This window comes from Odontesthes bonariensis, chromosome 18 (genome assembly GCF_027942865.1).
Source record: "Odontesthes bonariensis isolate fOdoBon6 chromosome 18, fOdoBon6.hap1, whole genome shotgun sequence".
Classification (NCBI taxonomy): Eukaryota; Metazoa; Chordata; class Actinopteri; order Atheriniformes; family Atherinopsidae; genus Odontesthes; species Odontesthes bonariensis.
Window position 1 is genome coordinate 13,661,305 of NC_134523.1, and position 12,123 is coordinate 13,673,427.

Here is a 12,123-nt window from a genome sequence, read left to right on the forward strand (position 1 = left end):
CCTGTACAGTTTTATGTTTTAAGCTGCAGCTACACATGTCCTTAAAAGGATCAGGGGGAACGTGTGCATGTCTGTGGGTGTGATGTGGATAGGCACTGCCAGTTAACCATATAAAAAGGCAGAATATAATTCTCGAAGAGTTCAATGTAAGTAAATCTATAGAACTCTCTCCTTTTCTTAATTCCTCGAGGCCCTTTACTGTGTGTCTCCTTCTCCACAATCCACTGGAAAGGATGACGGGGAGAAAAAAGCTGAACAAAGCATTACCATTGAAAACCATTCAGGTGGCAATTCTACAGACTAAGAAAGAAGTAAGAGTCAGGGAGGGTGAAGAGGAGGAACTGGGAAATTTAGCCCTTGTTTCATTCAAAGTATTCTATATGTCTCCCAGGACTGGCAGAGAGGGAATAAATCAGTCTGGTTGGAACAAATTCACTGAGGCTCTAAATAAAATAGAACAGCATGTATTTAACAAGTAGATGATGATTGCGATTAAAAATGCACACAGAATTTTGGATTCTGTGAAACTTGTAATTTGTTAAAAAAAGGTTTACACCTTTGGGATTTCTATCTATAACTGAGTCCTTAAAATATGATAAAAGACGAAGCACTATGTTTCTATATGTTTGCATGCACATTTCCTAAATGTTATTTATGTATATTTATATGAATGCAACTGCGTGTATTCACCCAAATGTCTACAAGCACCGGGGGCTGTACATATGCTCTCACTGTGTTGCATGTGAGCGTCTAGGGTCCTGGCCAGCTGTTGCAGTGTGTGCATAAACACCTTGTTAGGGCTTAGTAAGCTAAGTGTTAATTGGGGTGGAAAGAGTTGATGCGCTGCCCTGCAATCCCATGTGACTTGTCCCTACTCTGCAGTGGAAAGAAGGAGTGCAAACTCAGGAAATTGCTCACATGCGCACGCAAATGTAAACATAAGCATCAGATCTGTTTTTCGTCTCGTTCTGTGATGCATTCTTTGCTTCTGGACTCTCGAGTCCACTCCAGTTATTCCAGTGGCACGTTCTTCACCCCTGGCAATTCCATCCCCTCACTTTTCTTCCTTCTCCGGCATTTGTGTCCTCTCCCAGAACTCTTGCACCTCTTACTTTGATTTTCTCTCATTCATTTACTTCTCTCCCTGAGACCCTTGTGGTGTATAAGACTAACTGAAAACATCCAGTCCATTGTGTGAACTGAGGATTTTTTTTTTAATAATAAAAACATGGCATGCTTTGTTCCATGCTCTGGGTCCGTCCTTACCGTGTCCATTGAGTGGCTGCTTGGTGGGGAGTTTGCCCTTACGGGGTGTTAAGTGGCAGGAAGAGGAGGCTGAGGCTTGGCTGGTGCTTCCTGCAGCATGGGAGTGGACACCAGCTCCATTTTGCACCTCGTCCTCCTTCTCCTCTTCCTCCTCCTCCAGGTCCTCCTCCTCCTGGGAGCTTCCAAAGTAGGCCATATTACTGGGCAAGGCAGCTGAACCTGAGCACATGGAGATGGAGGGAAGGTGGAGAGAGGGATTAAGAAGGAGAGGAATAAAAGAAAGGTTGAATGAGGAAGGGTAGGGAGTGGAAAGAAGAAGGGGAAAGTTGCAATTTAATATACAAAAAAAAAAAAAAACAAGGGACTGGAAAAACTATGTTTACCAAAAGTTTATTTTATCCCTAAGACACAGAGACACAGTTCTAAGTTCTAAGTTCTATGTGTTAAAATAGATCAACGTCAGCATGTAAGTGTTGAAATATTAATGTTATAATAAAAGTTGCTCTGGGGTTTGAGAATAATGGTGACCAGGTTGCATCTATTATTATCCCAGTCGGTGGCCTATTGAAGCAGCACCATTGTTCCACTCACTCACAGTTAAATGCACAAACATGAGGACATACATGGCGCAATGTCACAATGATGACCATTTTACTTGACTACCGTTGTCATTGTGCCTGAATCACACTACACCACTAACATTTTCTGACCTCCCATTGATAAGCTGCATTGGCACAATTCTAATTTTTAAACTGACCTCGTCATTCACCATTGTGACTGGCGACTGTCCTGTATGTTTTTGAGCTATAGTGCTCTTCAAATGCCCCGGCACAGTATTGGTAGTAATTGTTAACATAGCAGAGGGAAAAGGACTTAACGCTTTCTGATAGCTAGAACTGAAGCCAGAGCACTGAAAGTATATGACAAGCAGTCTTTTCCACAGAGGCCCTTGATGCTGACAGTTTTATTGAGACATATATTATGTACATGTGCTCAAATTTCTAGCCCTGTAGAAGAGTTACTTAAGAAACTCTCTCTTGTTGCAGAGCTAATCCCAAATCTCTCGCTTTCAGTCTTCAAAACAGGATTACTGTCAATCTCTGCCCCTATCGGAGAAGAAAACCAATGTTCTCTCGCTTCCCTTTTTTGTCACACTCAATCACTTTCATTGTCATCTCTCGGAAATCGAGTCCAATAAGAACTCAAAGGAGGTAAATGGTGTTTGGCAGCAGATAGCCTCCAACGTTACCTCAGTAAGCTGAGTGTAGCCACGCTCTCACACTAACAAAAGGTCACAGAGCCCAAAGCTATGTTAAATCAGTGCCCAAACAGCTGGCTTAGTGATCCAGATGCAAGAATTAAAAACAAACAAACAAACAAAAAAAAGACGCTACATCAGGCTTTCCCAGTACAACATCCACTTGTATGTTGCAATTTTACAGACATATAAAATGTTTATGCACAGGCCAAGCTGGAAATGTCAAACGTTCCAAAACTAGATGCCACAAATACAGCAGACAGGAGGAGTACTTAATTGACAAGGATGCAATCATAAGTGGCCCTAAACAAACAAAATGAGCAACAAAACATATGGTTTTTAACCGTTTACTGCAGAGAGCGATAGGTGGCGCAATGCGAACTTTCCCTGTAGCAGTGTGCAGCAGAGAACCGTTTACAAAGCACACCTGTGTGACACCGAGCGGCTTGAAAAAGTGAGCGCAGTCGGCTAATTCAATAAAAATTATTTCAGTTTGCACACTAATAGGTTTTTGATTTTATCTCATGTTTGGGATTGCCGAATCCCAGTAAACAAACTGGTTACACAACATTCTCGCAGCTTTGATTAAATCTGGCTCTGAGCAGGAAACCGTACATTTTATGAAGTTGGGAGGCCTTTATGACTAAATCGATTGCATAGCATGAGCAACTGCTGTGGTTTTTATAACCCTTTTAGGGGCCTTGGTGTTTAAAGGGCATTAATGGAAAGTAATGTGTGATTATAAGCCAATCAAAATAATGCTAAGCCTCTGACAAATAGGCAGATTTCAACTGGTCTGTAATAAACTATACAGAGTACTTAAAATAGCACATAACAAATTAAGACTAAGCCAAGCCATTCATTTAATTACCAGCATACTTGTATTTGGAGAGTGGTAAATGCTCATCTTAGGTTTTATAAATTCCATAAATGTTAAGCAAATTAAGAGATAACGTGATGAGGACACCAATGTAATTATATTTTATGACAGACTAAGAAGAGGGATGTATCTTATGTAAACATTAATCCAGAAATTAATAACAAAATCACACAAGGAATTCACAAAGTCTATGGTTAGACAATAGGCTTTAAATCGCAGGGACTAATATAGCCCCACGCCAAAGCTGTTGGGAGCTGAATTATCATTCAGTAAGTGGCCCGTGTAATCAATATCTTCACAATGTGTCACACATAAACACAATGGCACTAAAGAGCTCTGCCTGGGTGAACTTAGCGACATTTGTGTCCAAGTGTTTATGCAAGAATAAATTGAAAATTTAAGGGACACTGAGTAAGCCTTGGCTTTACTTGTGTTATTATAAATAAATAAAAATACAATGCATAGCTTAACTCAGCAAAATAGAATAAGAAAAAGATGATGACTTAGAGTCTTTAAAGCAGATCTTAGTATCTTTGAGAAGAAGATGGGTTTTGCTTGAAAATTCAACTTTTCGATTCCACTCCTTCTCTACTGAGCTTAGGCTTTGCCTTCAAAGCCCCTCCCTTCAGTGAGGGACTGTCCGGAATGTGTTGGCTTGTAACCAGAGCAACTACAGAACTGACAGTGACTGAAAACTGTGAAAAGTTCCACCACCAAGCCTTTTTTCCCTCAAGAATGGTGGATTCTTACAAATCCACCATTAGACGTCCCTGTAGAAACCAACGGAGAAGCTCATTTTCATCACAGATTGTCTAACTCATTTATTACTGAAACAACACAGGGACTGTTTCAGCGAAAATGACAAGGTTTTTTTTTTCCAAGTTACCAAATTTTGCTTTGTGGAAAAAGTCAATCGTTAAAAAACCTAAAACTAATACTGACAGAATATTGAAATATTTTTCTTTATTCTTTTTATGAGGCACATAATCTATGTTAAGGTGGAGTATTTATTATTTTAAATTGTGTCGACTATCACCAGCAGGCTAAAGGACGCGTGGTTACCACATGTCACATTGCATTAACTTGGAAATTTGGTTGAAATATTTTGCCCATATCAACGGTTTCCCCGACACACAGGCTCTGTCAGTTTCCAGTTATCCCCTTAGAAAACTGTGGGGTTGAGGATTCCCTGTAAATGATTGTTATAGCTACTTTCTTAAACTACTTGTGACAAGTTGGAAGGGAAGAAAATAAAATAAAATTCTTGCTTTTTCTTTACCTTGAAATCGTACAAAGTCACATAAGATTATTTTCTTTACAGTTAACTCAAAAACTAAATCTGATTAATAAGTCACAGTTTAAGTCAGCGGATCAGACCGGAAGAGCTGTAGCGCACATACAGGCCAAACAGTTACAAAAAGCAGCACAAGTGTCCCTTATGCATGCGCACATACACCCACACACACACGCGCAGCAAAAAACATGTCAATTCATTTATCTTGGCGAAGGAGCAAACGCTCTCGAACAGACCAAACAAACACCCAATGCGACGGACACACTGATGCAATCAGTTTGTAATGACTGGCTTCATTACGTAAATGGTTTTAATTTACTGCCCTGAGAAGGTGTCAGTAGGCAAATGGCGACAGACCACAAAGCAGCCTGGGGGCAGAGATGGGGGATGTTTGAGGGTGTTCAGCATTGTAGGGCGTAGAGATGACACAGTGACAATGAACACAACAGAGAAAGCATGATGACTGTGCCTTTACAAAAAGTTTAAGACTTCTGTGATGCAGTGGCACTCTGCATCACATGCATGTTTGGAAGGATTATTGTTCACATATGGATATTGAAGACAGGAAGGCAAGAAGCAGGCTAACCCTGACTAACAGACATAACCCCAGTCCTAACCCTGAGATGGAGGAGAGAAGAAAGACAAACACACACTCAGCCTACAAAACAAATCTAGTGGTCCAACACTGACTGCTGGCATCACATCTATGGGAATGCCAGCAAGAATGTTATCAGAAATTCCCAACCCTCGTCTCCAGCACTGATGTTGAAAATTTATCAGTTATCAGAAAGTGCACAGACACAAACAGACATACACATTCCAGGTGGAGTGAAGAAGAAAAAAACAAAACGCAGCTCATTCTTTGTCCAAGATCTCAAGCAGGGCTTGAGCCCAATCCCCTAATTACACCAGCTTTTCATCCACCTCATTCTGGCCAGACAAATCATAATTAGGTCTGAAAGAGTCTATTAGGATTGTCATTTTTTAACGGGGCTCTTGGGTGGAGGGGGCATAATTATAAACCCTCCCTTTCTCGCTACTCTTCTTTTGTCCCCTTAACTGGAACTGAAACAATGAGGACAATTTAAATAGTCAATCAGGAAGGTTTAGCTGCCATGGGGACATGAAGATGTGATGACTTACAAATAAGTGCTGCATGCATGTGGAGAAAGTATGAGCCATCTTTTTTAAGGAAAGGTAAGAAAAGATAACAAATTTAGGTTCTTCTGGATAAGAGAGAAAAAGTCCTAATGGCTGAGCTCAGAAAAGAAAACTCATTGTTGTTCTCTTCGATGAGAAAAAGACAAGGATTAGGGATTGCATCAATGGTCGACATTTAATATTAGCAAAACTATTAACCTCACAAACTGTGGCTATGCTCATAGAGATGAAGCAGTATTAGACAGTGCTGCACTAAAAAAAGTTCTGCACAATCATCAGTGGGGAAAAAAATAAATAAATCATAGTCAGACTTGCACACAAACATTCAGCCTTCAGGTGTTAATCTAACATCCTTCATACATCAGAGGGAGAGAAAAGTACTTTATCCCAGGAGGGATTTCAGTTGTCACAGCAGCAATGCCCCGTTCCCAGGAGTTAAAATGTACTAATAAAAACATGTTCAGAGAAATCTAGCTGATAATTTGAGCCACCCCTCAGTGCTGCCCCCACCCTGCTGTTAGCAGAACTACCATCCCTCAATGTTTTACCAAAGGCCAAGGGGGCCAGAGGCAGACTGTCTGGCTACTGCCCAAATGGCTTTCTCCATGGATATAAACAGCCCAACAACAGGCCTGGACCACACATAAACACCATGTTGAGATCACAGACGAGGACTGAGCACTCCAGCTCGTGTGCAAGGAGGTCATGTGTGTTTGCAGGAGAAAGACGAACCGTAAGATAAATACATAATATAAGTCCAAAACAATGTGGGTGGCAAACATACATGATGTGCATCATTTCATACAGTAGATATTACTCTGTTCAATTACTCCCACGTTGCATCAGAATAATCAGGAACTCCTGCCCTCCCCCCGGGAGGATTTAAAAAATAACTTTTCCTCTGATTTACTACCACCATTAGAATGATCTGGTGCGATAAAGATGCCAAAAGAGTTTGACATTATAGAATACAGACTCAGTTTGGACATAAAGGTACACAGACAGCGCACAGAGTGATTAGTAAGTTATGATTTTACAATACTGAGCACCAGAGACGTCCTGTTTTTACAACTTCTTTCCCCTCCTCTTTTTTCATATTTCCAATTCTTTTTGTTTCAACTGCTTTTATGTAGCTGTCAGAATGAATGATGGGTAGAGGTCTTTAGGGTGGATGTGTAATGTTTACCAGATAAGATAAGCAAACATTGCAGAGGATGGGTGGGGGAGCAGGATGAGTGTTTACACACTGAACGTTTGACCTCAGACAAATCCCAGAAATCACCTATGCTGAAGTTTCAGGGTAGAAATGTCCCTTAATCTCCATTCCAACTTAAAAAAATAATGTTTGAATTCAACTGAAAAGAAATAGCAAAACGATGGGAAATGGAAAGAGATTATTTTGGAAACATTTTAATAGCAAACAAGGAGGGGCCTAATGTATGAGATACGAGTATCGGAATCTTGAAGGAAATAGAGATTTTAAATCCCATCAAAGACGTGAGCCCCTTTGAAAAGATTAACCTGGCTAACGCAGACGTTGTCATACACAGTCCTTCTACACCCTGAATGATATATAAAGATAGACACACACATACAAACTGGGAGGGCGCACACACAGACATCAGCGGTTAAAGTGGATTTGCACCCACACACACATACACACACACACACACACACACACACACACACACACACACACATATTCTCGCAGACTCATCCTCAAGGGCTCTGCTGACATTCTCCCATGTCCCCTCGCTTGGTAAGCATCCCTGCATTTGGGTCACATGAGAGGCCAAGTAGAAAAAAAACAGAGCAGCGTAAGCCTTGAGAAGGAAAATGTCATCCGCACAGACGAAACACACACACACACACACACACACTCACCCAGACAAAAAAAAAAAGAAAAGTGGGTCTTTAAATACAATAAAAAGCAGTTAGTTGCAGAGTGGTGAAAGCATTAAATCAAGCCTAGCTCCAAAATTAGCATTACTAGCAGAGTAAAGAACAGCACACCTTGCAAACCCTTACTAGAAAACAGCTGGCAAAGCACCAGCTCCAACCTTACAAGAGAGACAGAAATTGATCAATCACTTCAGTATGCACGGCTACCAATAATCTCATCTTCAAAGTATATTAGACATTGCATAGCCCATGCAACACTGTGGCCTATGTATGCAAATCAAGGTCCCTTGCATCGAAGACTTCAGTCAGCTTTAGCAACCTCCAATTATGCATTTTTCAAATGAGGCCCCCCTGAGGTTGAAATTACATTCCATAATGAGAGTATTCTCCCCAGAATAACAACATACAACCATCACGTCTCAGCAGAGACAAATAAGAATTTTCTTTGAAGTTTTGAGCCCACTTTGTGGACTGGCTAGAGGTTAATAATGTTAACAGTAAATTAATCTCGAGTCAAGGCATTTTGTCTTCCAAATGAATAAAAACTGTGCAGGTGGGATATTCAACAAAAGATAAAATTGAGATTGTAAAGACAAGTCAAAAACAAAATTAAGAGAGAATGTTGTACTTCCATTTTTATAATTAAGGCTTCAAATGTGTCACCTGCTCTGCTTTGAGTTTCGCAAGGAATATTCCAGACAGGTGACATGGGTGTCATTTTACTACTGGACTTTTACAATGCTTGTAAACATCTTAGTCCAAAAGAGACATAAATTATACATAATAAGTATGATATAACAAATAAAGGGGCTGTGACGTAAATTAAGCATTTCAAGAGAAGGAGAGAAACGTTTTGCAGGAGCCTGGGAGTGAACGAACTGATTCTGCCTGCTGGCCAGCACAGCATAGATTAAAAGTAACATGAGGTGCCTATTAGCTTTAAAGGGACACGCCTCGTCGAGTTACCCTAATTGTCTTGAAGGGTCTGGGCTACTTTGAGCCATTTCAAACTGGGTTGACACAGGTGCATGGTATCCTCTTGGTGTCAGACAGTTTTCCTTGTTAAAACACTCTCAAACTATGAATCTGTGTAAAAAGATGAAGTGCAGCACACAAAACAAATGCAGTTGCTAATTGCTCTGCCATGGTTTTTACAGTTCATTTGACATCGAAAGTGCTACATAGTCTCGACAAAGCTGAATAATGTTTGTAGAGCGGGGTGCGACTATGCGAGTACTCAATCCACTGACATCTGCTGTAGGACAGGGTTATACGCAGTGTTAAAGAGAAAGATGGTTGTTGAACAGTAGGAGAGGGAGATGTGCGAGCTGATGAGATGCAGAAAAATCTTACCCTCGAGCAGCTTGGCTGCAGTGCAGTTAATTGCAGTATGCGTGGAATTGTGTGTCTAGGTGCGTGGTTGCGTTTATGTGGATGGGCGGGGGGTGATCAAGCCTGACTTAACAAAACTTGCTACTGCATTTGAGTAAACTATGAGTCCATCTTCACGTGCAAAGAGCCAGCAAAATGTTGTCCGGCCTCCAGTGAAATATTAGAACAAGACGTATCTGCAGCTTTCTTGTTGAAAAGCATCCCTCCTGCTCTGCTGCTGGTTCTAAGTGTGCATGTGACTATGTCTCTGCGTGCTCCACTGCTCCGAGTCTTACCTCTGAGACAGAGGAAGGTGAGGAAGTCCTCCGTCTTGGGCTTGCGTCTGGACAGGTCCTGAATGGAGGAGGACAGGGATGAGGAGGAGAGCGATGAGAGGGATGCGGATGGCACGGCGGCCAGGCCGTTGCTCAGGCTGCCGGTGTCGGCCACTTTGACGGGCGTAGTGCTGGGTGAGTTGGGCTGTGACTGCGCAAACTTCCTCTGAGCCTGGAGTCGAGGCCTAAAAAGGAAAAAAAAGACAAAAGAATGACTCGAACTCTCTGTACATGGAAATAAATACAACAGGACGTATCAGATTTGCAATTAATTAAAATCAGGATGTTGCACTTTTTAAAAAAAAAAAACACAAGCACACCCTCAGCTCACGCCCTACAGCTATTGTTTCACTGTAGAGTGGTTTCCTGACACAATTACCCCGTAGTGAAGAATTGATTGTGTACACACATCTGTTCATCGAATGTATTAGACTCCATCATCACACGGCATTCACTGAGCGGGTGCTTATAAATGTTTGCACTTAACCGACACAGAAAACTACATGTGCATAGCCACAGATTCACACACTGGTTCACTTTTAATTACTATGCTGTCAGCGGCGGCTGATATTAAACAAATACAACTACAAACATTCAGAAACTTTCCTAATATTCCCATCTCCATCATAATAATTCATTTGCTCCCCTTTCACCCGTTTTCCGCACTTTCCACCATTTTACTCCTCCCCGCCTGCCTCTACATTGCACTTGCTCTCTTTCGTGGTGCACAAAGCGTTCTCGCTGCTCGTCTCTTTTCTTTCTTTATCTCACAGCATGTGTCAGTGGAGGCAAGGGAAAGAGAAGAATATTAAAGAAGTGTATATCTTAGAGAAAGCAGTGGACTTGTCACACCACCTCCTCCAGACACAGCACAAACACATTTGGACACTCTTTCACACTCTTTAACATGCAAGCACATACACACAAAAACTACAAAAGACCTGAACCATCAGGGGCCACACGAGCCAGCGAGCGGCCTCAATCGATTAGTGCTGCTATATATATATATGTGTGTGTGTGTGCGTCTGTGTGTGTGTGTTTGAGAGCACGTTGAGGAGTAGCGATAGAAGCAATGTGATATCCTGGTGTTATTTGTCAATTTGATGCAGACCGGTCTGAGGTAAGTGGAGATAGGATCATGTCTAGAGATCACCCACAATGCATTTGGCGCATCCACTGAGAGGTGCAGAGCTCCGATTACACTCCAATCAGAGAGATCAGTGCAGAGTTGAAACGTGTCAATTTCCTGCCCCGACATGGACTCAATATGTGAGAAATCGAGAGATGATTGCTCAAACATTGCCAAAGCCCTACATTTGGAGGCAAAGTGCGAAAACAAATGTTTATAGTTGGTCTCCCATGAAACACTGTGTAAACAACATGATAAGCATTTTATAAGCTGAAATACAGCAATATACATGCCCTAAGAGATTTAAAAAAGGTACACAAAGTATGGATTTTTTACAACCTCACAAATGTGGTATGAAGAGGCCACTAATTTCACTGAATGCAAGGTATGATATAGCTGCCTTATCTTATATTTAGTAGAAAGCTATGTGCAAAGGAGATACCGTTATCAACTGTTATTACACAACAAAGAACACAACTATTCAAAAGGCAAAACAGCACACTGGGGACAGATGCCACTTCACTCCAGACTCTGATAAAGTACAACCACAGAGATGATCAACAGTAAAGGAGTAACAGGTAAGAAATAAAAGAGATCAGAAGGGGTAACACATGTAACACACAGGACTTTAGAGTATGAGAGATGAAGATAAATGAGGAGGAAGGAGAGGAAATAGACAAAGGCAATTACACACACTATACCAAGAGACGGTATGATCATACAGTAGTTTGGCAACTTCAACCACAAACATGTCTGAACAGACACTTCAGCATTTCAACAGAGTTCAAGCCAGACATGCACATTTTTCAGTTCTGGTCGAGTGTCTTAGTTCAACTACATCAAAGTGTTTCTAATCTCTTTTTTCATGCACAATCCATCTTGATCTTAAAGTTCTGTCTACCTGAATACTTTAATAACATTAATTACAATATGGAATATTATCAGTATTATCAGCCACTGTACGGACAACTAGATGCTAAGAAGCACTTTGCCTTTGATCATGAAAAACAGAGAGAAAGAAAATGTTTGAAAGCATTATTTTTTTGTCCGTAAAGACCCAAATGCATAGTTTGATTTTTTAGCCGTCTTTATTCAAAGTATTTAACCCTCCATCTTAATGTAAGAGCTGTCGAAAAGACAGTGTGCATGTGAACTTTAATGCATTATTGATGAAAAATCTTTTTGTTAAAAATAGTCATTTAAAAAAGAAAAAAAAAAGATGTGCATTTTAAAAGCCCAAAAACATGTCAAAACATCAATAAATTCAGAGTGCTCAGAGTAACCAAAGCAGGGGGTAGACTGAGCCCATTTAAAAAAAACAAAAAAAACTCTTTGGCTAGCTGGTCGTGTCATAGCTCCAGCCTAAGATGAACAGGACTTAATGGTTTAAAGAGAAAGGGGATTGAGAAGGAGGTGTCAGGTATGTGACATACAAAAATAGAAGAACAGCGAGAGACGACATAAATAAAGCACAAGCAATTGTGGAAAAGAATAAGGACAGACACAGATGAGCTAAGAAAGCAATGT

At 40.9% G+C, this 12,123-nt stretch overlaps 1 protein-coding gene across 1 annotated transcript in view; it reads right to left on the reverse strand.

Annotated features, from left to right (window-relative positions):
- Nucleotides 1-12,123, reverse strand: part of jarid2b (jumonji and AT-rich interaction domain containing 2b) — a 102,962-nt gene that overhangs the window by 24,787 nt on the left and 66,052 nt on the right. Inside the window, exons 4-5 of the mRNA XM_075449714.1 lie at nucleotides 9,429-9,652; nucleotides 1,267-1,485 (exon numbers count right to left, since the gene is read on the reverse strand). Of these exons, the coding sequence (XP_075305829.1) occupies nucleotides 1,267-1,485; nucleotides 9,429-9,652 (443 nt within the window). The remainder of the gene's footprint in view (nucleotides 1-1,266; nucleotides 1,486-9,428; nucleotides 9,653-12,123) is intronic.